At 39.8% G+C, this 25,563-nt stretch overlaps 4 protein-coding genes across 8 annotated transcripts in view; 3 read left to right on the top strand and 1 right to left on the bottom strand.

The window, feature by feature from the left end:
* ssbp2a (single stranded DNA binding protein 2a) overlaps window positions 1-7,454 on the top strand; it is a 56,951-nt gene extending 49,497 nt beyond the window's left edge. For 3 of the 5 annotated variants that reach the window (XM_028034688.1, XM_028034685.1, XM_028034687.1), the window contains 12 exons: window positions 799-858; window positions 1,771-1,837; window positions 2,591-2,661; window positions 2,738-2,805; window positions 3,700-3,748; window positions 3,826-3,861; window positions 3,953-4,007; window positions 4,085-4,155; window positions 4,268-4,346; window positions 4,454-4,482; window positions 4,560-4,658; window positions 5,585-7,454. In XM_028034688.1, coding sequence (XP_027890489.1) covers window positions 799-858; window positions 1,771-1,837; window positions 2,591-2,661; window positions 2,738-2,805; window positions 3,700-3,748; window positions 3,826-3,861; window positions 3,953-4,007; window positions 4,085-4,155; window positions 4,268-4,346; window positions 4,454-4,482; window positions 4,560-4,658; window positions 5,585-5,617 — 717 coding nt within the window. In that variant the 3' untranslated portion in view covers window positions 5,618-7,454. The remainder of the gene's footprint in view (window positions 1-798; window positions 859-1,770; window positions 1,838-2,590; window positions 2,662-2,737; window positions 2,806-3,699; window positions 3,749-3,825; window positions 3,862-3,952; window positions 4,008-4,084; window positions 4,156-4,267; window positions 4,347-4,453; window positions 4,483-4,559; window positions 4,659-5,584) is intronic. The other 2 variants (XM_028034689.1, XM_028034686.1) reach the window with 1 other exon arrangement.
* Window positions 7,455-11,445: 3,991 nt separating this feature from the next.
* Window positions 11,446-12,809, top strand: LOC114155041 (uncharacterized). Its single transcript, XM_028034691.1, has 6 exons — window positions 11,446-11,641; window positions 11,780-11,922; window positions 12,020-12,084; window positions 12,166-12,300; window positions 12,405-12,503; window positions 12,585-12,809. The coding sequence occupies exons 1-6, from the start codon at window positions 11,537-11,539 to the stop codon at window positions 12,647-12,649; spliced, it is 612 nt and encodes a 203-aa protein (XP_027890492.1). The 5' UTR covers window positions 11,446-11,536; the 3' UTR covers window positions 12,650-12,809.
* Window positions 12,810-14,599: 1,790 nt separating this feature from the next.
* LOC114155040 (uncharacterized) lies at window positions 14,600-17,001 on the top strand. The gene is made up of 6 exons (XM_028034690.1): window positions 14,600-14,833; window positions 15,761-15,903; window positions 16,025-16,092; window positions 16,297-16,425; window positions 16,511-16,606; window positions 16,706-17,001. Exons 1-6 carry the CDS (start codon window positions 14,720-14,722, stop codon window positions 16,795-16,797), a joined length of 642 nt encoding a protein of 213 aa, XP_027890491.1. The 5' UTR covers window positions 14,600-14,719; the 3' UTR covers window positions 16,798-17,001.
* A 4,305-nt stretch (window positions 17,002-21,306) lies between these two features.
* Window positions 21,307-25,476, bottom strand: f2r (coagulation factor II (thrombin) receptor). The gene is made up of 2 exons (XM_028034683.1): window positions 25,214-25,476; window positions 21,307-24,004 (listed from the first exon to the last, which is right to left on the bottom strand). Exons 1-2 carry the CDS (start codon window positions 25,293-25,295, stop codon window positions 22,791-22,793), a joined length of 1,296 nt encoding a protein of 431 aa, XP_027890484.1. The 5' UTR covers window positions 25,296-25,476; the 3' UTR covers window positions 21,307-22,790.
* Between the last annotated feature and the right edge of the window lie 87 nt (window positions 25,477-25,563).

Genomic DNA, 25,563 nt, shown 5'->3' with positions numbered 1-25,563 from the left:
CGCTCCCTGATCGATTATCTGTCATTATCAGTCAAATTCAGATGACAGCTTCAGACATCCAGATCAATAGCCTTTGCAAGAGATTTTCCACTCCTGCATTTAGAAAATCAAACATGAGTCTGGACAGAAGATGAGTTGTGTATTGTAGGAAAGGTTTTCTTAAGATGTATTAGTTTTAAAAAGGTTTTCATATCTACATGGACTGGTTTGGTACTTCAATGTACAGTATTACCAAACATATTTCAGATTTGATCTAATTCTACTCTTACTTTCAATTATTCATCCTGATCAAAGAAAGAAGACTACTGCCCTCTAGTGGAACATTGCAGCATTGCCCCCCCCCCCCCCCTCCCACACACACACACACACACATACACACTGCAGGAGGGCCTTTTTGATCACACTGAAGTTAACTTCAGTGAAAACCCACTCAAAATTAGAAGGCGGCGACAAAAACTGCCAAAACCTTAATAGTTAACAAATACATGGACATTATTGTCAAAAATCATCAGACTTTATTGCCTAGGACTTTTTGGGCAAATTTATTCCAATAAATTTGTTGCCTTCCCATTTTTCCATAAGAAAGCAGCCAAAAATAACTCACTGGGTTGGTCTGTATATATTATCTATACTGTCTTCTATCTGTACTGTCATCCCTGATTTGTATAAATTTCATTTAGGAAAATCATCCTCTTGCTTGACAACTCAAGCTGTTTGTTTTTAGGTTTTAGGTTATCCTGATGGTTGTTTTGTTGAAAATCTGACACACTCATGCTTTATATGCCTGCTGCTTTTTAGCCCTTCATGTCACCTCGATACCCCGGAGGACCCAGGCCGCCCCTCAGACTACCCAATCAGGTGAGGGCTGTTCTGACACCTGCAGTTCCTTGCCTATAGCAAAAGTTTCTCATACATATTAAGCTTTTTCACATTTTGACACATCGCAGATAGACCAACACAGAGTAGTGAAAAAAAACTAAAGGAAATAAATATTTAATTTTCAATTAATTTCAGCTGCTAGTCTTTTTGGGTACGTCTCTATCAGCTTGTTGCATCTAGAACTGATATTTTTCTTTACAAAACATCTCAAACTATGCCGGGATGAATGGAAAGTGTCACTTCTTAAGGCTTTGTACAGATTCTCTGTGGGTTTGGGTCTAGATTTTGACCAGGCCACTCTTGGACCAAAGAGAGAGAAAGAGAGAGAAGGAGGAAGTTCCAACAACTACACCCAGTTGTCATAATGGGTAAAGATTATATCCCGAACTTCAACGTCTCTATGATCTGGCTTTCTGGCCATGCTTTCTAACAGCGATTTAAAGAGGAGCAGCAAAAGCAACTTGGCTGGATTAGCACCAACAAAAGGTGGTGTCATCCAGGACATGTTACTGTGGAATACCATCTCTGCTTCCAGATATTAAGATATTAGCTGCTAGTGTTTCTTGGTCACCATAATTATGTTAGGTAACTAATGTTGGAGAACATTAGTGAACTTTGAGACATTCACAGAACAGTTACATTAAATTTACACGCAGATGACTTATCTTTACTATTAACTAATAAGACTTCTGAACACAATAGCTGAACTGTATTTTATTTAGAGGTATCAGGCTGTATAAATATGCATGACTCACTGTTCAGGGTAAAAGAGAAAAAAAAAGTGGGGTTCTTGACACTTTTGCAAGCCACAATAACTGGTTTTTGTTTACAAGAAGTCTCTGGTGCATTTCTGATGATGTGACTGATTTGTGGATGTTGTTCTCTCTCTAGGGCATTGGAGGAGTTCCAGGTAGCCAGCCTATGTTACCTACTGGGATGGACCCCACAAGACAGCAAGGTCCCAACTATTACAATACACAGAGCTGGCATGACTTCACTTTTCTGTTCCAGTATCTTCTTTGAGATCAATGCTTGATAGAAGTGTTGGCATGGGAGTGAAACTCAAAGCTTACGGACAAAGTTTATAACTATCAATCATACTTGCTCTAAAACAAAACTGATTTTAAAGCAGCAGGAGAATTATAATCTCTATGGTTCCTTGTGAGTTTGCAAAACCCAAATCACTTGAAATTCTAACAAATGATCAAATACAATTTTAAAAATCGGTCTAAAAAGTTTGACAAAGCTAAAACCTTGCTTGACTTTAAAAAAAAAGATGAAAAGTGACACTCCTGCATTGGTAGGCAATTTTTGTCATCAGAGTCAGCTTGGTTGCATAATTATGTCTTTGATCACTGGAGAGCAAAATTGGCTCTCATAGAGCTCGCTGTGCAAAAAGGCTTTTATTCTGGGCTGTCAGATATAGGCTGAATTTCAAATATGAAATTTTCCAAATCTCTTGGAAGATTTATTCAAATATATTGTATTGAATAACATCAACCATAGGAAGCTGCTTTTTTTCTTAATTTTTAAGGAGCAAATGTAAAATATGTATGGTGACGTTCTAGTGTTTTGACAAAGAGATTGCACAATTTAGTGGCCTTCAGCTTAGAGGTACATGATTGCTGAAAATGTTTCTGATCTGATAATCCTGTTAACCTTCAGTCCAAAGTCTCAAATTAACACTGACTGTGTGGTGTTCATGTTTCAGGGCATCCAAGCATGGGGGGACCAATGCAGAGGATGACTCCACCTAGAGGAATGGTACCTCTGGGGCCCCAGGTATGGGGAAACCATCAAACGAGAATCTACACAAAGCAATGTGTTTTTGAGTGTCTGTTTTTTCTTTGCTCTTAAGAACTATGGAGGTGGGATGAGACCCCCGCTGAATGCTTTGGTTGGTCCTGGGATGCCTGGTATGAGCATGTGAGTGATGGACACATCATTATGTAATACTAGCAGAAAACGTATTCCAACATCCTGAACTTGTTCTCAATTTGTGACATTAAAACAGCGAACTTCAGGTATTTTATTTGAATTTTACAAACTAGACAAACACAACGCTGTCAGAGTGTTTTCCCTTCTGCTTTATAGAAGCAGAATGGTAGAAAAGCAGAGTGAAACAAAAGACTGCATAATGGTCTGATCTGATAGATCATTATGTTGGTCTATCACATAAAGTTCCAATAAAAGAAATTGTAGCGGCATGCCGTGGTGGCGTAGCGGTTAGCGCGACCCATATTTGGAGGCCTTGAGTCCTCGACGCGGCCGTCTCGGGTTCGACTCCCGGACCCGACGACATTTGCCGCATGTCTTCCCCCTCTCCTTCCCTGTTTCCTGTCAGCCTACTGTAATATAAGGGACACTAGAGCCCACAAAAGACCTGCTGGAGGGATATAAATAAAAAATAAAAAATATTGTAGCTTGTGTTGTGGAATGTGACAAAATGTGCAAAACTACGGGGACTGGCATAAAAGTAGCACTGTGCTGCTCGAGCACATCTTGGTCTGCATTTCAAACCGTAAATTAAATGACACATTCTCTCAGTTAAAGGGCGAGACAAATGTCAGATATCCTAAATCTGTCCCCACACTCAGGCTTTTATTCTTTTCTCTGGTTATTTACTGTGGACCCAGGAGTTGGCTTTCCACTATTTTATCTTCTTTTGTCAAAGTTATTTTCTTTTTTTCCTTCTTGTTCCCACCACCTTTTCTTCTGGCATCAGAACACGTTGTTGTTGCCAACTCTGACCAGAAACAGCAAGGCCTGCATAAAAGCAGAATACCGATGTGTGTGTGTGTGTGTATGTGTGTGTTGCAGGGGACCAGTAGGTGGCAGACCCTGGCCAAATCCTCCAAATTCAAACTCTGTAAGTCCTCAAACAAAAAGGCCTTAAAAAGTTCTGACTTCATAACTTTGATTTTCTTCTTCTCCATTTTTTCCCAGACTCCCTACTCGTCTGCATCCCCAGGCAGCTATGTGGTATGTATGACAGATATAAGACTGTGCTGCACTCTTTGTATGGCCTGCTGCTTGGTAATTTATACAACAAAAAACAAACTTTTTATTCCAGGGACCTCCAGGAGGAGGGGGTGCACCTGGAACCCCAATAATGCCGAGTCCAGCAGGTGAACCTTGCATCCATCTTTTCATGTCTGTATGTTGAGGATTTTTCCCTTTACGATTTTTTTCTTTGTTCTGTTAGATTCAACTAACTCTGGTGACAACATGTACACCATGATAAACACAGTCCCTCCTGGTGGAAGCCGGCCGAATGTGAGACCTTTTCATCACTTTGCTCTACACTATGTGATCTGTTAAAGAATGAGGTCAGATCTTGATGTGTGTGTTTTGCTGCTTCTGTCTCTCCTGCATACATGCGGCTCAGTTCCCAATGGGAGGCGGGAGTGACGGTCCATTGGGGGGAATGGCAGGGATGGAGCCGCATCACATGAACGGATCTTTAGGTAAGAGGATGAGCAATTTGTATATTTTGCACATTTGTGATCATGTTTGTTCCTGATGCGTCACATAAAATCCATGCAGGGTTATGATATACTACTCTGTGTTTCAGGGTCCAGCGACATGGACAGTCTCTCCAAGGTTAGTAAAGCACTCGAGGTGTTTTCTTCTAGCTCGTGAAATTACAGTTTTCTTTAAACATGTTTTACTCCTCACAGAACTCTCCTGGTAACCTAAGTATGAGCAACCAACCAGGGACACCCAGAGAGGACGGAGAGATGGGAGGAAACTTCCTTAATCCATTTCAGAATGAAAGTGTAAGTTACTTATTGTTCTGGAGGTTTTCCTCAGATGTTTCAGGAAAGTTGAGAGTAACTTTTTTTTTCAAATATGTTGTTTTTACTTGATATACCTAGGCTGCAAACAATGAGTTGTTGTACAATCTATTGCTGGCTGCCTAGCAGTCTCACAGCGATAGCAAAGATCCACAAAGTAACTTTGAATCACAAACACGATGTGGCACTTTGATTTGCTGACATTAGTATCGATAGAAACAAACTTTCTCTTTTTGCCAAGCTCAGCGACTCCTGACTTTGGCCTTTAGGTTGCCACAGAGAAAGTTTGTTATCGAAGAAAAACAGTTCAAGCAAAAGCTCAATTTTCTGATGCTACAATTGAAAACTTTAATGAGTTTTATTTATTTCTACGTGATAAACCAACACAAAGCTGTGCAGAATTTCAAAGTGGAAGAAATAAAGATTCATAGTTTCATTTTTGTGTGTGCGTGGCCTTTACATTATGAAAGGTTGCATTCTTGCCCTTCCTTATTCTCCAATGTTCTCCAATAGACCTATGAGGCCTTCACAGAAAAGGTGCATGTATATTAACATTTAATTAATGTGGTTGGTAGGTTCCATATAGTTATATGTAGGAATTTGTTTACACCAGATTTCTTTTTTTAAATATTTATTTTTTGAGAGAGAAATACCAAAAATGGCTCTGGTATTTCCTTTCATTTTTTTATTTATAAACCCAAGTATTCTTTTATTTCCACTCCATAAGAATGTGCTACTTTGCATTGACCAGTCAATTTATACATAACACAAGTTTGTAATTGTAAAATGATACAATGTGAAAATGGTTATGAATACTTTTCGCCTAGCAGTTGTGAATCCTGACTGGCTTCTTATTACACATGAATGCAACATTCACACTTCTCTTCTCTTTCCTTGTCTCCTTTCAGCAGTATTCTCCAAACATGACAATGAGTGTGTGAAGACTCAGAAAGCAGGTTTTTCTCCGTCGCTCACAAACCTGTCTTTGGGGAGATCCAGATGAAGCAGAGAGACACGATTTGACATCATTTAGGCCAGTGACTCATCGTTCGCCATAGCTGCCCCCCCAACCTCCAGGCGCCCGTTACCCCAAACCCTCCGTGGTTTCTGCCCATGTCTCTTCTTTTCTGTTTCTTCAAAGTGGTGACTCTGCTACATTCATCAGTTCTTCCTCTTACACCTACGAGACAGTACAAAGGAAACCAACTGAATCAAGCAAGAGGAGAACTCTTTGTATATTTACATCCGATGTGTATGGAGCAGGGTATGCACATCCAACAAGTGACTGATAGAATACATTCTACTGAAGATAATTGGAAACAAACCACAGTATCCAGAATGTTGTTTTTACTTTAATTTATCTAACTGTTAAACATATTTTCAGCTTTTTTATGATAAATTCTGTTTTTTATTACAACATAAATGCAAACCCACCGCAGTCACAAGCCTCTTAGCCTTATTTCAGACTTTTGCAGTTATTTAAGACACGTTTTCAACACCTGTAGTTGTCTACAGCGTTGCATCATTTTATTTATTTGTGCTTTGAAGAAATGCTTGTGAATATTTTCTGAACTTGACCACAAATATGGCACACATCCTTCCGTTTGTCTCACCAAAACAGGTAAAATAAGAGAAGATTACAATCAGCAATTATCCAAATTTCGATTTCAACACACTCTGAATATAATTTTGTAACAACAATCAGTCACTATTGAAACAAAAGACTGCCACATTTACTTTTTATTTATTTTTTTAATATATCCACTTGACCTCTATGTAATGGATTGTGTTATGCTTTGATTAATTCATTTGTAAAAGAAAAAAAAACAACTTGGAAGAGCAGCAAAGATAATTGATTATAGTTTTCAGGTAATACTACTGTGCAGTTAGAAAGTTGTCACTTGCTTTCCAAGCAAGGGGAATTGGCCTCTTTCTGTATTTAACTGAAAATCATTGTTGTGATGTAACTCATGAGCTATATGCTCAAAGTGTTGGACTTTGGGCTCTGTTCACGGCATACCTGCAATACAACATCTGAACAAGAGTTAGTAAAATACTGTCTTTTTTGTGGATTCTCTGACCTCTTCTGCTTTTAATATTGCTTCACAGTATTCCTGCGTCTACATCCTGGAACCACAAAATGCACAGTGGGTCTAATTCTCTGTATTCAGCTGAGACACAGATGAATGGCAAATGTCAATCTCGGAATGCACTGACTACTCCTAAACAATTGTCATCCGGTTAAACTGTGATTTTAATATGATTTTAAAATGTGGTTTGGTACAAAAAGCTAAAAGCTTGTTTTGACTCATTCAAAAAAAAACTTTCCAGTGCCCATAATTGCCACTATGTACAAAGGTCAATATTTGTGTGAACATGCTCGTTTCCATGCTTCAACATGTACAGGTCACAAATGTAGCTCCTCTCTCTTGTATGTGTATTTGATGTAATTATTATTTGAATGTTACTCTGCAGAGAATCACTGAAGTGGGAGTAATGGACTGATAAGCCACCATCACAGCTGAAAAGAGACATTTTAATCTTATTTTGTGTGTGTGGGTGTGTGTGCGCGCGTGTTAGACTGAAGCCATAAAGTGGGAGTACAAGAAGATAAGTTTGTAAATTAGATTGCATTTCTGTTTTGTGACGCTATGTGGGATTTCATTTGTGATGTGTTCATTTTTCTCTTTTTTATTCTTGTATTATGTTTTTGTAGATAAGCGGAGAAGTTTCATGGGTTTCGAATTTGCTGGTATAAAGCTTCTCTTCCCTTAGTCATTTGTGTCTTTTTAATCATTGTATTGATGTGGCTGCAAGTGAATGTTTGCAGCTTGTTAGCAGAAATTATGTTCCTTCCAAGTTATGTCATCAAGCAATCAATCAATCAAGTTTATTTGTATAGCACATGTCAGCAACAAGGCAGTTTACATCATCATGTCTTGGTTTGGTCTTAATCTTGTCTTATGGTTGTTAAAACCTGAAAACACCTAAAGGATACTTTATGTCATCACAGATTTGCTGCCTGCCCCTGAGAGCAGTGATGTTTGAAAGAGCAGGAAGCTGACATGCAGTAGAATATCAGTGAAACCCAACTCTGAAATAATAAACCTGGTCAGATAAACTGATGATGGTACCACTTTAAAGTACAGGTTGATGGCGACAATAAATTGGGTTGCAAATCTTGTTTCTAAATGACCCCGAAACAGATCTTAATTTGTAAAACAAAGCCTAATTTTATGGGTTTAAACACTAATGAAATGTGCAAACAAATACAGATTTTACGTCACAGTGTACATTTGGTTTAAAGAGATACAAAGTATCAGAGGAGCAGAAAAGGAAACTATTTGAAAAAAACAACTTTCTGTGTCCTATTATGTAATTTTTAAAGCCCTCAGCAAGCCTTGAAGAATACTACACCTGCCATTGAATGAAACAAAATAAAACCCGTAGTTTTAAAACCAGCATGCTCTATTTTGATTATGGTCTCCACAAATTTTGCAGACTAAAAAGGAAAGTCCCGTAAATGTCCATCCAACAGGCCAGTTGCAAAGAACTCCATGTGAGTGCCCTGCAAATTGTGAGCAGATATTAAACATTGTCCTCTGCACACAAATATCAGCTGAAAGAAAAAATGACCTAAATAAATGGGCATCTGAGTCACTGCTGTGATTATGTAACACAGCCCCATTGCTACACAGACCTCCCACTGCCAACTCCCATTTCTCTCTCTCTGTTACATAAGATATTGTCTCCTAGTCTTTGTCCAGACCCTCCTGAAAGAGCTCAGTTGTCCTGTCCTTCCAGCACCATCCACTTTCAGCTTCCCACCATGTTTGTTCAGTTTTGCTTTGCTTTGCTGGCTCTCTCCTCTCTGACTGCCGCATCTGACCCAGGCTGTGATGAACTGATAAAACCACTGGAGGACCAAAGGAAGGTAAGCAGTGCTTTGCACTGACAGTGTGAAGCAGATTTTAGTACCATTTTGTCCAAAAAGCCCCATTGATAGTTCAGGTCCTGTTCAGTCCAACAATGACATCGTTTTAGTTCAGTTTGGTGGGTCTGTAGTTTCATGCATTCACACAACACAAACCACTGATTGGGGTGAAGTGTCGAAATATTCAAAGATAATCTGAGTCAACACAAGGAACAGAAGAAATGTCAGAATTTGCTGAACGGATTGATAACTTTCTTGTTAAAATAATCTGGTTTGAAAATTAAAACTATGGTTGTTTCGCATTTTTAAACCAATTTTTTTTTTTTTTTTGGGGAAGCTTTCCTGAAAAATCACTCTTCCTATTTACATGTAGGTTTATAGAAAATGCAACTTCTGACAATGAAGAAGAGCTGAAGTCATACAAAATCTCCAGCAGCTCCAGGTCTAAAATCTAACCCATACCTGATAGTGACGAATTCATCATGCACTATGTGGACAAAATGTAAGCTGTGGTCCTTTAAAAGTTACTATAATTATTATGATTAGTTGATTAAACAATGATTGTCACCGAAGAATATTATCTTACATCTTTAATGTTTATTTTCTTATTTCTATTTAACAGTGAAGGAAATAGTTTTTTTATGGTAGTGCTAATTCCAGCACCTCAGGAAACTCTACCAAGGTGATCAGTAAGTAGACAGCAGTGCTCTTTATCAATCAATTAATCAATCAAATTTTATTTGTATAGCACATTTCAGCAGCAAGGCATTTCAAAGTGCTTTACATCTTTAGGCCGTAACCAGTAAATACTAGAGCTGCATGAAGAAAGTTTGACCGTCTGCTCTGTCTTTTATAGTTCACTTTAACTCCACTGCTTATGTGCATGTTGGGAACTATCTGGAGAATGTGTCCTCTGGTCAGACGAGGCTTTGACAGAGGCAGTTAGAAAAAGCAGGAACCTCTGCCTCTTCAGTGAGTTTTCTGTTTTATTGTTATTTTATTGTTTGAAATTATTTGTTTAAAAAAAAATTGTACTAGATTTTGAAATGATATCCATTTTCTCCTTTCATAACCTTCAGCAAAGACAGGCAAACTGGATCCATCCGATCAAGAGACTTTGAACAAAAAGGCCAAGTGTCTCAACCTCATTCCAGATTTCTATTTTCCAGAAACTACAAGTAAAATTGCTTCTTTGTCTCTGTACCAAAACTGTCTGTGTTTTCTAATATGTAATGAGTCTTGATTTCCTTTCTGTTTCAGACCGGTGTCCTGAAGAAAGTGAGCCTATCGCTGCCTCAACAAATGCAAATGCTGAAGAACAATAAAGTTATCGCCTTCATTGTTACTGTTTCTGAAGTCTGAAATAAATCTGCTTAAATATCCATTCATAGTTAGACTCCTCATGCATAATTGTTTCTAGTTATGCGGAAATCTCTTGTCAGGTGCAAATCCAATATTATGTTCTCGATGTATTGCGTTGATTCCTTATGCTGCAAAGGTTTAGTATGAAAATATTGTTTTGACTTTATTTAAACATTACTGTTAGAATCACCTAGAGGTTATTTTTCGTCTTTTGGAATAAGTCAGGTGATTCTTTCACCCTGCAAGCTTAATTTTACTTTAAAGCGTGGTCTTTAATGTGATTAAATGTTTATCATTTTATTCCTGAAAACAACCTGTGTCCTTGTGATGTGTTTCTGCTTTCTTTCAGCGTACATGTTGAATTTATTTTCACCTTCCAAGTATTAGGAACAAAAAAAAGGTTATGAAAATTTTAACATTGCAAATGAACATGATTAGCTTTGGATGGAAAACCCTGGAAGGCCAATATGTGAAACACTCCATGATATAACTCATGTTATTCACACTTTGTATTTGTGTTGTTTGCATGTAAGCAATGCATTGGTTACATCTTCTTCTTTAAGATCCTGTTTCCTCTGAAATGAGGGTGTGACCTGCAGTGAGTGCATTCACTTCATCTCAATTACTTCATCAGTATTCATTTAAATGTTATGTAAGTTGAAATATCACTCATGATCATTTATTCCAGACTTAATTCATCGCATTAGAAACTACAATATGACTTTCAGGCCAAAAGATACTTCCGATTACACAGGTCAACAAAGGTAGGATGTCATTAAAGCCCGTATTAGAGGCATAGTATTATTTTATTATTACTAGTCTTATTTATCCTCCTTTCGTAAATTACACTAAATACAAATGTATGAATTTTAAATTGGTTTCTTACGAATAGTTTTAAAAAGAAATATGAGAACAATAAGTGACATGTCTAGATACTGGTATCAATTTGGAAATATTAAAGCTACTGTAGAAGCTCAGAATAAGGATTTGTTGTTTGGATCCATAACTGCGAAAACGCAGTAAAATATACAACAGCATCTTCTTTGTTTCAGTGCAGCCAGTTTGAGTTAAAGGGACTCAGACTGACTGAATGCACAGTTCATTAAACTCATGAGATTGATGCTTGGGCTAAAATATCACAGACATGCTGTTAATGTTGTGCTTATGAAATGTTTAACCACATGAAATCTCATAAAATGCAGCTTTCTATCAGGTATTGCCGGGTCTTGGTTCTATGCATTTCTGAGATGGATATAAAAATATTGTTCCTTTACAGAAAGATGAGATTAAACACTTTACTATGTGACATTTTTCAAGAATAAATTAGATGAAGTCAATATGGAGAAGGGGTCCAGAAGCACCTGGCATTAGAGCTGGTCTCTGGTGTAAACTTTAAATGATTATATCACATTGTCCCATTTCCGTACAGCCCGCCCACATCAAACCTCTCTCTCTCTCTGTTACGTGATTATTGTCTCCTAGTCTTAATCCAGGCCCTCCCAAAAGAGCTCAGTTGTCCTGTCCTTGCAACCGCATCCACTTGACTTCCATTCAGCTTCCCACCATGTCTGTTCACTTTTGCTTCGCTTTGCTGGCTCTCTCCTCCCTGACTGCCGCATCTGATCCAGGCTGTGATGAACTGATCAAACCTCTGGAGGACCGAAGCAAGGTAAGCAGGGCAGCAGCTGCTCAGAATCAACAAATCATTAAATCAACAACTAGATGATTTAACCTTTGGGGGTTTTCTTGCATCACAATATGTGTCTTCCTGAAAAGTAACTTCACACTTGTTCTCTCATCTGAACAGATTTATGGACAATGGGTTTTACATGCTGGAGCGTCAGACAGCGAACAGAACCTGAATGCAAAAAAGATTGTGAACAGCTCCTGGATTAAACTCGCCACCATACCTGACAGCGATGAATTCAGTTTGCATTACATGGACAAAATGTATATTCACTTGGAAATTACAATTGCATAATTTTAATAACAATGCTTTACTAAGATAACATTTTAAAGTGTGAGTTATCTTAATTCCCTTTGGCAGTGAAGGAAAATGTGTTTGTGGGGCCCTTAACTCCAGCACTTCAGGAAACATGACCAAGATGATCTGTAAGTAGATCCCTGCTTTAATGCGTTATATTACCAACTCTCGTAGCAAAACATGTTAATGTTATGTTTCATCTGGTTCAGTTTATTATAACTCCACCACATATGAGCATATCGGGCACTTTTTGGAGACGTGCGCTGACTGCGCCCTGTGGGTAGACGACGCGGTGGCCGAGGTGAACGGGGAGACAAGGAAAAGCAAAAACCTCTACATCTTCAGTGAGTTCCAGGTTTATTTCTTCAACAGTTACAATCCAAAAAACAGATTTATTAGTTATTTGTAAACTGTAGTAATGTTCAACTTCTCCTTTCACAAATATCAGCAAAGACAGGGAAACTGGATGGCTCCGATCTTGAGGTTTTCAAGAAACAGGCGAAGTGTCTGAACCTCTTACCTGATTTGTATTTTCTGGAGACTACTGGTAAGATTCGGTCTTTCTGTCAGTACTTAGCTGTCTGCAGTATGTAGTATTTAACACAACTTCACTTCCTTTGTGTTTCAGATCTTTGTACTGAGGAAAGGGAGCCTACCACTGTACCTACAGAGGGAAATACAGAAGAACAATAGAAGAACACAAGTTACCGTCTGCTTTCCGCCCTCCTGCCTGCTGTTCCTGAACTCTTTGGATCTAATCACTATTCACATGTGATTTCCTAGTTAACTCTCTGAAGCATAACTTGTTTTAATTGTTTGGAAATAAACTATGTAGTGTGCTGCAAACCATTCACTGCTGTCTGTTCAATGTATTTCAAGATAAACCTCAGCAATGCATGTAAAACAGAAATTATTATGCTGTTATCTTTTCTTTCACGGTAAAGAAGTCGTGAGTTTTACCTTACAGGTACCTCATCCCGCCTATGAGGAACATTATTTTGTCAGTAGAGCTTCTACCAATCTGGAAATGTCTTAAATTTGATTGGACAATTTTATAGGCCTGGATAAGTATGGACAAAGAAATTTAGTGAGGGCAAATTTATGTTTCTTGACTTTATGCCCTGTCAAAATGTCTGAACTGTATCCATCCATCCATCCCTCAATCTGTTGATTGCGCAAACCTATACACAAGTATCGGCTGGGAATAACTTTTTAGGTTTTGCATTTAGTTTTAAATTGGCTAAAAAATGTTAGATACAAGAAAAAGAATGGATTTTTGACATGAAAAGTGTGTGGGAAACCTGCTTGTAACAAACTACACTTCAAACTCTACGATTTTGTCTGACTAAGCATGAAAGGAAGTGGCATTGCAGGATACTTTGTGACAAGCTTTAATTCCAGTTTTGTCTTTTCTGTGAGCGAGGGGTTTTATGACAAGTCTTTTAAGTTTCAATAAGCAGATTTACAGAGCATAAAAGGAAGGACCAGCATCTTCTGTTCTTTTGTGAGAAAAGAGATAAAAGAAAATAAACAACAACATGTAATCTCTCCACTGGCTTTCCATTCACCGTGGGCCTTTTTATAAAAATGTTTTTCAGTATCTTTATCCTTCCAGCTTTTGCCTTCCTTTCCTACTCCAGTCAGCCAGATATGCCAAGATGTGCACAAATAGTTTCCTTTTGATGACAGAACTGCAACTTGTTGGACAATTTATTCATACAAGATCAGTCAGCAAAACAGAGCTGTATGCTACAAAAAAATAATAATTAAAGAACTGTCAAAGCAGCAGTTTGTGCTTTACAAGATATGATGCTTACAAAGAGCTTTGTAGTGAGGTTAGAGTTTAAATTTCAAAGCAGATTCTCATTGCTATCACAAACAAGAGTCCTGAGATGCAGAAATATAATATTCTACGATAACAAAGCCGTCACAAGATCAGAAAATGTCTCCATCTTGGTTCTAATATTAAGGATCATGACATGAATGCTAAGCAGAGTTTGTTGGTCTGTTTTTGCTTTCCCTCTCTCTCTGCGCCAAGCCAGCCATGTCGACCCTTTCAGAAATGAAAAGCGCTTTGCATCGAGAAAATTCTGCTTATTTGTATTGTGCTTTGTTTTTGAGTTTCATCGGAGGCCAAAACTTATTTTATTGATACAGAGTAAATAAGAAAAGTTGGTCAGTTTGTCTTTCATTTTTACAACAATTTAAAAGATTTTTTTCTTGTTGTTGTTGCTAGGAACAGAAGAGATGAAGCCAGAATGGGGGGGAAATTTCCATATGCTTGTGTCTCTGTGTATCTGAAAGTGCCTGACACTTTGTGCGACATTCTGTTCACATACTGAGACATGTGGGGTTCCTGCTATTCACACTTTGCCAGCTGCTTGTTATGTAACAAGATAAATAGGACTCAAACTCCTGCTGAGTGGAGGCGAAAAGTCAAATATTTGTTTCCCACAGAGACCAAGCACGTGTATTCAGCTGTGCATCTGTGTGACTGTGTGTCGGGAACAGCATATTATTATTATTATTATTATTATTAAGAAATTATTAAGAAATTAAAACAGATATCAGCTCTTTGGGGTGCATAAGGACAAGCAGAGGGGAGGGGTGGGTAATGAACATCTTTTGGTACAAAGCTCCCATCTTGCGTGTGTGGCCCATCCCCCTGTTAGAAGGCGTCCCTCGGTTCCTTTGAGGGGTCTGTGGCTGGCAGCAGGATCCCTGACATCAGTGTTGCTCCCCGGCTGCCTGCTGTCTCCAACCATGGCTGCACAGCTGGTTGTAGCTCTGCTGGCTTTCACCTCCCTGAGCGCCGCCGCGTCCGAGCCGGACTGCAAGGAGCTGGTGAAGCCTCTGGTGCTGGACAGCCACAGCCCTGTGAGTATATCTGACATGGTTTGCTAGGAGATAATGACGTGAGTGAAGAGCCTCCAAACACCGACTACTGACAGTTCGCGCTGATTAAAGGACTCAGTAATTTATTGGGAGGGTACAGCTAACACACAGAAAGAGGATTTTCAATAATTAATTAGTGGGGAGTGATTTTTATTGAAAATAATACCATGCAACATTGTGCTTCACATTCTGTTGTAAAAGCAGACATTACAAATAATATAGCTACTTTAAACATTATTTCAAGCAAAATGTAGCTTAAAGTGTCTGACTGTTAAATTCTGCCATAGATACAGTTTTATATTAGCCTGCATCACAACATCTTGTACTCGTCTATTTACTTTTCCAAGGAAGGATCTATTATGATATCGAAAAACTTTTAATCTCTCTTTTTTTTTTTTACTTAATCATTCTTTTATTCTATTATTCTCAATGGAAACTTCAGTTTCAAGGACATATGTAAAACCACTGTTTTAAAGTTTCTAGCTCTTTTGTTATTGTTTGTTTTCTTTCCCTTTCCTTTTTTCTTTCTTTTCTTGCGATTTCCAAGGTCACAGTGTGTCGTTTGGTGTTTAAAGTAATAGAAATGATTGTTTTTGCGCCTGTAAAACCCTAAAGGTATTGCAGACATACCATCTACAGTAGCACTATGAAACGAACAAAGCCTGGAATATTAGAAAAATAATACTGTCAATAGTCAACACAATAAGGTGGGTGAATAAGATAAGTGAGGTAAGAAAGAAATACAACAAATAAAAGTATTATATGAGACTAATCACACTGTTAGAATTTAGTTAGTCAGTAAAAAAGGCTGCAATCAGACCTCTTCAAAATCACAGCAATAACTCGCTTTTTAAAGAATAAAGAAAGCGTATTAAAACTGAGTTACATGTGCAGTGACTGTATGTGCAGATCTATGGAAAGTGGTTGCTCCACGTCGGCTCCTGGGACAAGCACGACCTGAAGACCGACCTGCTGTCGGTGCACAGCTCCTGGGTGGAACTGTCCCCCACCTCCGACAGCGGAGTCATCTCCCTGTACTGGGCCGACCGTCTGTAAGAGCTCTGCTGAATGTCCTTATCGGACAGTTATATGCATTACTGATCCATGCAGAGTTCATGGTTTATGATCTCCTGTGTGAATTAAAGGGTTGATTTTTGTTGTTTTTCATCACAGTAGTGAAGAGAAGTGCCTTCAGGGTGCAGCAAATGTCTCCATATCGGGAATAACAAGTCACACCACTTGTATGTATTTTGAAACATTGTCTTACTGACTCGTTTATATGTGGTATGTCATGCTTACAAATCACATTTAAAAGGTTTAGGTGGATTTTACAAGCTAATGTACAAACAATTTTTGGGCTGTTTTTGCAGCTTTGGTTTTGGAAGCATCTTCTTTATTCTTCACACATGCAGGATAAACTGAGTAATTTCTCCCATGTTTTACAGTTATAATCAATGGTCACACTTCCTATCATGATGGGAAGTATTATGAGACGTGTAGCGACTGCCTCCTGTCTGAGGACACCACCCTACTGCCTGATGGGAAATCAAAAGGCCGATACCTGTTTCTGTTCAGTGAGATAGTTTACCTATACTTTCTACCAAGTCATTGAAACAGTGTGTTTTGGGTTACAATTTGACATGTCTCCTTTCTTTAAAGCACGCACTGGAGCTCTGGAGCCTTCTGAGCTGGAAACCTTCAAAAAGCAAGCAGAATGTCTTGGATTTCTCCCAGAGTATCACTTTGTAAGCACAGGTCAGCCATTTTCCCAAGTCCTCAAAGTAGGATGAGTCTCAGAGGAAACAGTTAATTATTTTGTGATTATTTTCTCCTTGTTTTTTCTTTCTCTTTCAGATCTGTGTCCAGATGACAGGGGGGAGAGAACATCACCTGCTGTTAGGAAAACAGAGACAGATCAAGCCGAGAATCAGCCAGCTGAGAATTAAAGCACACAGTCGTCCCAGCTCTGTGGGGAGCCTCCATGGATCCAGTTTAACATGCACTAAGCTGCGTTATCATGTTGCAGTAGATCAACTCGTTGTAGTTTAGCCTGAATAATTAAATCTCATTAAAATTGATTTAATTTGTATTATTTTTTTCCCGGTTGATGTACTTGTCGGTGAATAAAAGCAGTTTTTAATCCCCCTGAATGATGTCCTGGCAAATTATTTTTTCCATTCTTCACAGTCTGATCATTTTGTGCCGAGTTCCCTACTCAATAAAACTAATGCAGCTCCAAAGAGCGACAGACTGTCGCTGGGTAACACCCAGCGGGAGAGAGGAAGATGCCCAACAGACAATTGCCTTTTCCTCTGCTGATGCAAAACTCAGTCTGATCCTTTATTGGGACTTTTGAAAGGTTGTGGCTCTCTGCCGGAGTTCATTCAGGAGCTAAGGCGTTTGCAACAGAGGACCATTGAGCAGTTCTTTCAGAGCTGTCCAAAAGAAATCTGCATGTTTCTGAGTGTTTCCTGAAAAGGCTTTGCAGGAGCGTTTGAAAGTACAACACCCCCCTCCTCCCTTGTTTTTAGCACTTACACAACAACTCCTTTTTATTGTCTGAAAGCCTGGAGGGAAATGAGTCGGCATCAGAAGGTTTCTGTTGCAGGATCAGTAACATCTGCTGTCTGACCATGGCTCTGTCTGTCGTCGGCTTTCTGCTGACCCTCGTTTCCCTGAGTGCAGCGTCTGCTCCGGACTGCCAGGAGCTGGTCCAACCTTACATGCCAGAGGAGCCAGAACAGGTGAGTCCTGCTCATTTTTGTCTCCTCTCCAAATGATTTTTTAAAAACAGTTTCAGGGAATCATTTAGCTTGTGGATGTTTCTTTCACATTTTGGTTAAAGTTATTTGGAAAATGGATTTATGTGATGGGAGCAGGCGATCCAGTGACATACCACAAAGCACTGGAGTACATGAAAAGTTCCTGGATTGAGCTGCAGCCCACCTCTGACAACCTGACTGTGACCCTGCGATGGGGGGATTACTGCTTGTGAGTAGTCTGTCTAGTTACTAACTTTGATGCAGTTTCTTGGGATTTTATGTACATTTTGACTTTATGTAAACCAAATTTACCTTGTAATTGTTAAGTGGAAATGAAAAAATTAATGGTTCTTTTTTTGTAGTGTGCATGTGTATTGAACACATCTGATTCAGAGTGGTCATGTAAACACAACTTTTACTGCAGATACAGCTGTTGGTCTTCTGGGGTATCCTCAATTTTTGTTTTTCACTTTTGACATTTTCCAAGTATTTTCACATATTGTGGTTTGAATTAAAGCAAACACATAAATATACTTTATCTAAACCATTCCACTCAAGTTTGAAACAGCTTGTCCCATTTTTTTTACCCCCATTGTTAGACTTAGACTTAGACTTGTACTTTATTGATCCTTTGGGAAGACTCCCTCAGGAAATTGAAGTTACCAGCAGCTCCCAGGCAAAAAAACAAAGATAGCACACAGTAAGTAAAGTGCAAAAGAATACAAAATACAAATTAAATACTAAGGTACACACTAAATGTGAGTAACCAAAACCTTAAATTATGCAAGAAAAACCTTAAATTATGTAAGAAACAAGGAATAAGAATATAGAATATAAGAATATAAGTAAATATAAATACAACACAAAAAAATATATATATAAGAATTTGGCGGATAGATTGACCAGTGATATTGTATTGCACTATGTGGTTTGACCTGATAAGTATGGAGAAAAATACAAGGGGTCACTACTCCTTCCACCCTCTGTCCTGTGTCACCTCCCCCCCCCCAGTGAGGAATTGTACAGTCTGAAGGCATGGGGGACAAAAGAGTTCTTAAATCTATTGGTCCGGCACTTGGGAAGCAGCAGTCTGTCACTGAACCGGCTCCTCTGGCTGCTGATGACGGCGTGTAGAGGGTGGCTGCTATCGTTCATGATGTCCAGCAGTTTGTTCAGTGTCCTCGCCTCTGCCACCGACACCAGAGAGTCCAGCTTCATGCCGACCACAGAGCCGGCACGCCTGGTCAGTTTGTCCAGTCTGGACGTGTCCTTCTTGGATATGCTGCCTCCCCAGCACACCACGGTGTAGAAGAGGACACTGGCAATCACAGACTGGTAGAACATCCAGAGCAGTTTGCTGCAGATGTTAAAGGACCGCAGTCTCCTCAGGAAGTACATCCTGCTCTGCACTTTCCCATACAGGTGGCTAGTGTGTTTTGACCAATCCAGTTTACTGTCCAGCCACAGCCCGAGGTATTTGTAGGCGTCCACGACCTCAACCTCAGTTCCCTCTAATGTGACTGGTCTCGGCTGTGGTCTGGACCTCCCAAAGTCTATAACCAGCTCCTTCGTCTTAGCGGTGTTGAGTTCCAGGTGGTTTGTGTGGCACCAGAGAGCAAAGTCCCTCACCAGACAGCGATACTCCTCCTCTCTGTCGTCCCTGATACATCCTACTATGGCTGTGTCATCAGCATACTTCTGTATGTGACACAGCTCCGAGTTGTAGTGGAAGTCAGAGGAGTACAGGGTGAAGAGAAGAGGGGCCAGCACTGTGCCCTGGGGGGCTCCTGTGCTGCTGACCACAGTGTCAGACACGGTGTCCTTCAGCCTGACATACTGCGGCCTGTTGGTGAGGTAACTATGGATCCAGGTGACCAGGTGCGGGTCTACTCCCATGCTGTTTAGTTTATCCTGGAGCAGAAGGGGCTGGATTGTATTAAAGGCACTGGAGAAGTCCAAAAAAAGGATCCTCACCGTGCCACTGCCCTTATCCAGGTGGGAGTGGGCCCGGTGCAGCAGGTAGAGGATGGCATCCTCCACACCAACATCTGACTGGTAGGCGAATTGCAGGAGATCCTGGGCATGTTCCACCTGGGGTCTGAGGAGGCCGAGGAAGAGCCGCTCCAGCGTCTTCATCAGGTGTGAAGTAAGTGCCACGGGCCGAAAGTCATTCAGCTCGCTGGGCCTGTTCTTCTTGGGCACTGGGACGATGCAGGATGTCTTCCAGAGGGTGGGCACTTCCCTTAGCTGCAGGCTGAGGTTGAAGATCCGCTGTAGTGGCTCTCCCAGTTCAGTAGCGCAGGTCTTCAGCAGCCTTGGACACACCTGGTCCGGCCCTGCTGCTTTCCTGGGCTTGAGCTTCCTCAGCTGTTCTCTGACCTGGTCTGTGGTGAAGTGGGGCGGGGGTTGTGCTGAGGTGTGTGGGGGGGTTGTCAGTGTAGTGTTGTCTGGAGGGAGGTGTGTGGTAAGGAGCAGGGGTGGCTGCAGTGAGAGAGGGGCTTGGGGGGCCATGGACTGGTTGAACCTGTTGAAGAAGTTAGCTTCATCCATTTTCGGTCATCTCTGACCGGCCTCACTGTCCCTGTCAAAGAACAGCATTATGCTGCCACTACCACATTTTAGTGAGGATGGAGAATTCATTGTGATGCGCTACAGTTCCCATGTGGGCCAAAAGGTTCAGATTTGATCCCATCTTACGATTAAAGTATCCTCCACATGTTTGCTGGCTACCTGATAACTGCTAATAAGACTTTCTGACTCTTTTCCACAGAGTCCTAATAGACAGAACTTCCCACCAATCTTTTAAAATATATATTTGTTTTACATTTATGTACTACTCTGTTTGTGTTGGCAAAATATTCTAAAAAAATGCTATTAATTTTATGATTGTAACATGACCAAATGTTCTGGCAGCCATAAAAATGTTGCAATGTTTGCAGTGTTATGCATAAGTAAGGTTGATTTAAGCCTCATAAAACTTGTCATATTGTTTTTTAGTCAGCGGTGCATCTTTGGAAAAGTAAATGCAACCGTCTCTGGACTCACAGCCACATTTCGCAGTATGTCAACCACAAACATCAGCCCTCCATTTCATCTACAAAACAAAAAAAGAATCTGCCTCCAACAGATTATGGGCTTTCATAATAAGTTCGACTTTTTCCTGCACTTTCAGAAAACCTGTCGGACCACAAAGGACACCTCCTGCAGACTTGTTCTGACTGCCTGCTGTGGACAGACACTTTTCGTAATGTGGACATCACAGGCAGATACATCATGCAGTTTAGTAAGAGACGCTGTCCGCTGCATATCTCTGTAAAGTTTTGAAATATACATGCATATTTTATATTTATTCCTTTCTTCACAGCAAGGACAGGACAAATACATCCCACAGATGTAGAACATTTTAGGAAGCAAGCAAAGTGTCTGAACTTCCCAAAGAACTTTCACAGCTACGACACCACAGCAGGTCAGTGACTCGACAGCAGATTGTGTCTTGAGGCAATGCAGAAACCACCACAAGGTGGAGATCTTATACCTGGAAATTAAGAATTCAGACATGAGTATTGTTAGCACTTAAATGTATTGTTTATTCGATGAAGCATTGTTCTTCTCTTCTTTTGTCTTACAGAATTGTGTCCGGACAAAGAAACGAAAAGTTGAGCAGCAATAAAAGAAAATGCAGAGTCAAGGAGGCCCAACAACATCCATTCAGAAACCCAAATATACAGTTTTATCTTTGACTCTGTCGCTGTTTTTCCATTAGAGATCTTCAAACTGAGGTGGACGTCCACAAGCAAGTTCATTCACAGTTTAGTGAAGCTCTCTCCTAACATAATTTTTAAATTAACATAAAGTTGATACCATTTATTACATTAAGTGCTCAAGTTGGATAAAACGTTTCTATCATAGAAACTCTGAAGTTTTGACAAAATCCAAGAATGAACTAATTTGCCTCTCAGAAGAGAAATTTTCTATTTGATGTTTGATATTATCTGGCCATATTATGTCAGTGTCATTTGAATTAAAAATCACAACATTCAGAAAGTGAGGAATGAAAAAACAGGCCAGGAGCGTTACTCTTCTGATGCAGAGCCTATAATCTACAACCACAAAAATTTAATGATTCAAATTACATTTTTGTTTGTTTTTACTTACGTAGTTCCTGTACATAATTACACATTGTCAAAAAAATAAAATAAAATATGACATTATGTTTGCAACTTGTAATTTGTATGATACTAAAACAGATACTGATGGTTTGATTCCCTGACAGAGTAGACAAGGAAGGAAAAATCAGTGACAGTGTTATATGGTAGATACAGTGTAAAAGTTTTCTGTATGAACCACAAACCAAAACCAAGAATTTATTTTATCCAACTTGAGCACTATTGAACTTTTTCACATGTCGTCACATTACATACACAAACTTTAATGTTTTGAGATTTTATGATAAAGTTGTGCATAAGTGTAAAGTGGAAGGGTGGCTTTCTCTCTTACACATAAAAAATTGCAGCGTGTGTTCAACCCCTTTTACTATGACACCCCCATATAGTAAACAGATTTCACCTGTGTATGATTATTTTCAGTATAACCACACCTGCTCTGTGAACATCGTAGTCCAATCCATCATACAAAAATGTTAAAAGTATGAAACAACTGAAAACCAGATAACCAGTGTTAATGAGAAAGAGGAGTCAAATATGGATTAACCCTGAAATCCAGCCAGAGATAGAATAGATGGGTTTGTATCAGTGCAGGTAGATAAGACTAAACGGTCCAGTCAAAGTCTGGACATGAGGATTGGGAAGAGGTGTTCTGCACAGATGTTCTCCATCCCAAGTTTTTTTTTTTTTGAGATTCAGCTGTTTTGCAAAGAAGAATGGGAAAAAGTTTTAGCCTCTTGATGAACAAAGCCAGTAGACACATACTCTTCAAGACTTGATGTTTTTCAGACTGAGAAGCTGGAAAGAAATGCGTGTTTCACTTTTCCAGCTTCATCTATTTTACTGAAACCACATGTCCTTGTCCTTCCAGTTCCAAGTTATGCACCACTTTGTGTTACATGAAACTCCCAGAATGATACATTAAATATTGCTAGAACATGACCAAATGTTAAAAAATTAAAAAGCTATGACAACTTTTGTGAAAGTTTGTATTATTTCTCAGAAACGGGCTCCTTAAGCCACCAGCTTGTTATAATGACCACTATACATGCCCTCCATCTTGCAGGATCTGGTGCTTGATCCACTCGTTTGCATGCTGCGTGTGTCCATGCTGCTCCCTGCTGGTGCCAGTGGTGAGCACCTAAGTACTGCAGCCACCTGCTTTTGGCACTGAGAGGAGCCATAGTAGTAGAGGATAGGATCCAGACAGCAGCTGAGGCTTCCTATGCACACAGAGAGCAGGTACGCCTGGTAAGAACCGTCTCTGGATGTGTGGCTGATCTGAACATAGTGAATCATCAGGATGATGTTTGTGGGAGCGAAGCAGACCACGAACACAAGCAGCACCACCACAGTCATCACAATTGCCCGCGTCTTCTTGGAGCGGTTCTCCAAGTTGGCTGCCGCCAGAGCCTGAACGATTCGAACATAGCAGACAGTAGTGAAGGCAAGAGGTATGAAGAAGAAGATGGAGGAGTATACGGGGAAGAAGTAGCGATAGTAGGATTGCAGGGTTTCCACATCCTGCACATCATGACAGGTGGTAATCCCAAGGTCCGATAAATATAGTGTCTGTTCTGAGATCAGTAGGGGGAACACTCCTCCCAGGGAGAGGAGCCACATGGCTGCACAGACGGCTGCAGCAGTCTGAGGGCTCCGCCACATCAGGGAGTTCATGGGGTAAACCACGGCCAGGAACCGGTCCACACTGATGCACATGACGAGCAGCACGGAGCAGTACATGTTGCAGTGGAAAGCTGCTGTCACCACCCTGCACATGAAGGACCCGTAGATCCAGTTGTTGCCATTATAATGGTAGGCGATTTTAAAGGGGAGGACCAGGCCAAACAGAAGGTCAGCACAAGCCAGGTTCAGCATGTAGATCACTGCAGGCTTTCTGGGACGGATTCGGTGGACAAACATCACCATGGCCAGAAGGTTGAGAGGCACGCTAGTGATGAAGACCAGGATGTAAACAGTGGGGACAAATGCTGTCGCGAGGTGACCCTGGAGAAACTCTTTGGCCTCCTCAGAGACGACAAGGTGCTTTTGCAAGCGATCGTGCTTGCCGTGTTTCTTCAACAGTTTCTGCTCCGTCTCAGAACCTGAGCCGTCATCATCAACAGTATCACTCAAACTGTCCAACGCAGACAGGTCAATGTATTCCATGGGTTCTTCAGTCACCAGGACAAAGCGACCTGAGAAAGTCCGAGGCAGCAACATGGAGCCTTTAGAGAGATACAAAGCGATAATGAAATAACCGTCAACCTGTTTCAGATGTAATTATTCAAGTATAAATACATCACTATCACTTGAGTGCAATTTGGCTAGCATAAACAACTTCTAAATACTCTCTGAATTCAATCATACTGAAAGTCGGATTTGGTTGGGATCGGGTGAAATGGTTAGATTGTATCCTGCTGGAAAATGCTAAATATATATATTTTTAAAAATGTAATTTAATGGTACAATGGAAATGGTAGCTTACTTTCAAACACAGATGTCTGAAAGTCAAGTGCTACTGTCACTGCATTCAAATGATGTCCCACTCACTGAGTCTTCTAGCACCACCTGGCTGGATTTCTGTTGAATTAGGTCAATCACTTTAAAGGAGGTAAACTTTTTTTATTTAAACATGATTTTCTAGAAATCAGTTTTCATTTTGACAAAAATTTTTGTTGCAAAATTTGTCAAATAACCCAAATGTTGTTGACTTATTTGACAAAGGGGTGAATACTTTCTACTGCAGTAGTGGGCATCTGATGCTTTTCCACATATAATTTTTAATCTCAATTTGGCAAAAACAGTTCACGATGGTAGGACAGAAACAGATTTGGTCTCGTCCCTCCTATACAACCTGCTTGTGCCAACATTGTTTAGTGGTTGTTAGCGATCCCAAGATGAAAACATTCATTTAAAAAATGAGGTTTAAACAGTAAGATGAATACAAGTGAGCACGCTAAAAACTAAATGAAAATGGCTCTCCATGTCCCATCACATTTACACCACATATAAAGAGATGGGCATGGTTTATACACAAACCAATAAGGGAATTACAGTGGACTTTGGCTAAAGGTTTGAATTATGTTGTTTTTTTTTTTTTAACTACACAGAATGATATGGTTCTGTAGAATAATTCAAAATGGATTCTTTCTGCACCAGAAAGTTACATTCCTGCAATACATTATGTAAAATGTACTGTTTTTCTTGAATTCACCTTCATTTTCAGTCCAAATTGACCAACCAGTAGTGAATGGAAACTGACATTTGAGGTACATTATACTCATTTTGACAATGCTATTTTACAAAGAAAAATGTCTTTTTGGTCAACTTAAGTCATTTTTAAGGATCGCTCTATACAAAGAATGAAAGTTTGAATGTTAAATCTGCACACATTATGCTCTCATTATGTCAGGTGGTTTAAGAGAAGTACTCACCATTTTCTGAGTGTGCTGAGCTTTGTCTTAAAGACAAAACCAGCAAGCCGAATGCTAGAGGGAACATGCTGTTGCTGTACATCCTCCAAATAACCAGTGAACTGAAATTATCAGTTTCCCAGATGAGTTTCTAAAGTGTTTTTGTCTGTGAGCATTTAGCAAATTAGAGAGTCATGAGGATCCTCCTTCTTCTCAGCCCCATAGATCTCCTCCCCTTTAGAAAGGAAGCATCAATCCAAGACCAAAAATATTTTTCTCCCGAAATGGCAAAATCTTTGAAATGCACCATTTCCTCAATTCTTTATTATTGAAATGCCTTATAATAAGCCAACCTTGAATTAACGTTAGAA

Source organism: Xiphophorus couchianus, chromosome 12, assembly GCF_001444195.1.
Source record: "Xiphophorus couchianus chromosome 12, X_couchianus-1.0, whole genome shotgun sequence".
In the NCBI taxonomy this organism is placed as follows: Eukaryota; Metazoa; Chordata; class Actinopteri; order Cyprinodontiformes; family Poeciliidae; genus Xiphophorus; species Xiphophorus couchianus.
The sequence above is the reverse complement of the archived record's forward strand: the minus strand, read 5'-3'. Positions and strand labels throughout refer to the sequence as shown.

What these genes read in the sequence shown, in the direction of transcription:
- f2r (XM_028034683.1), bottom strand. Translation starts at nt 25,295, where the DNA reads ATGTACAGCAACAGCATGTTCCCTCTAGCATTCGGCTTGCTGGTTTTG. An exon ending in CTCAGCACACTCAGAAAATG is followed by an intron (nt 24,005 to 25,213) that starts GTGAGTACTTCT and finishes ATCTCTCTAAAG; the next exon opens with GCTCCATGTTGCTGCCTCGG.
- LOC114155041 (XM_028034691.1), top strand. Translation starts at nt 11,537, where the DNA reads ATGTCTGTTCACTTTTGCTTCGCTTTGCTGGCTCTCTCCTCCCTGACT. An exon ending in AAACATGACCAAGATGATCT is followed by an intron (nt 12,085 to 12,165) that starts GTAAGTAGATCC and finishes CATCTGGTTCAG; the next exon opens with TTTATTATAACTCCACCACA. An exon ending in GTATTTTCTGGAGACTACTG is followed by an intron (nt 12,504 to 12,584) that starts GTAAGATTCGGT and finishes TTTGTGTTTCAG; the next exon opens with ATCTTTGTACTGAGGAAAGG.
- LOC114155040 (XM_028034690.1), top strand. Translation starts at nt 14,720, where the DNA reads ATGGCTGCACAGCTGGTTGTAGCTCTGCTGGCTTTCACCTCCCTGAGC. An exon ending in CTGTACTGGGCCGACCGTCT is followed by an intron (nt 15,904 to 16,024) that starts GTAAGAGCTCTG and finishes TTTTCATCACAG; the next exon opens with TAGTGAAGAGAAGTGCCTTC. An exon ending in GTATCACTTTGTAAGCACAG is followed by an intron (nt 16,607 to 16,705) that starts GTCAGCCATTTT and finishes TTTCTCTTTCAG; the next exon opens with ATCTGTGTCCAGATGACAGG.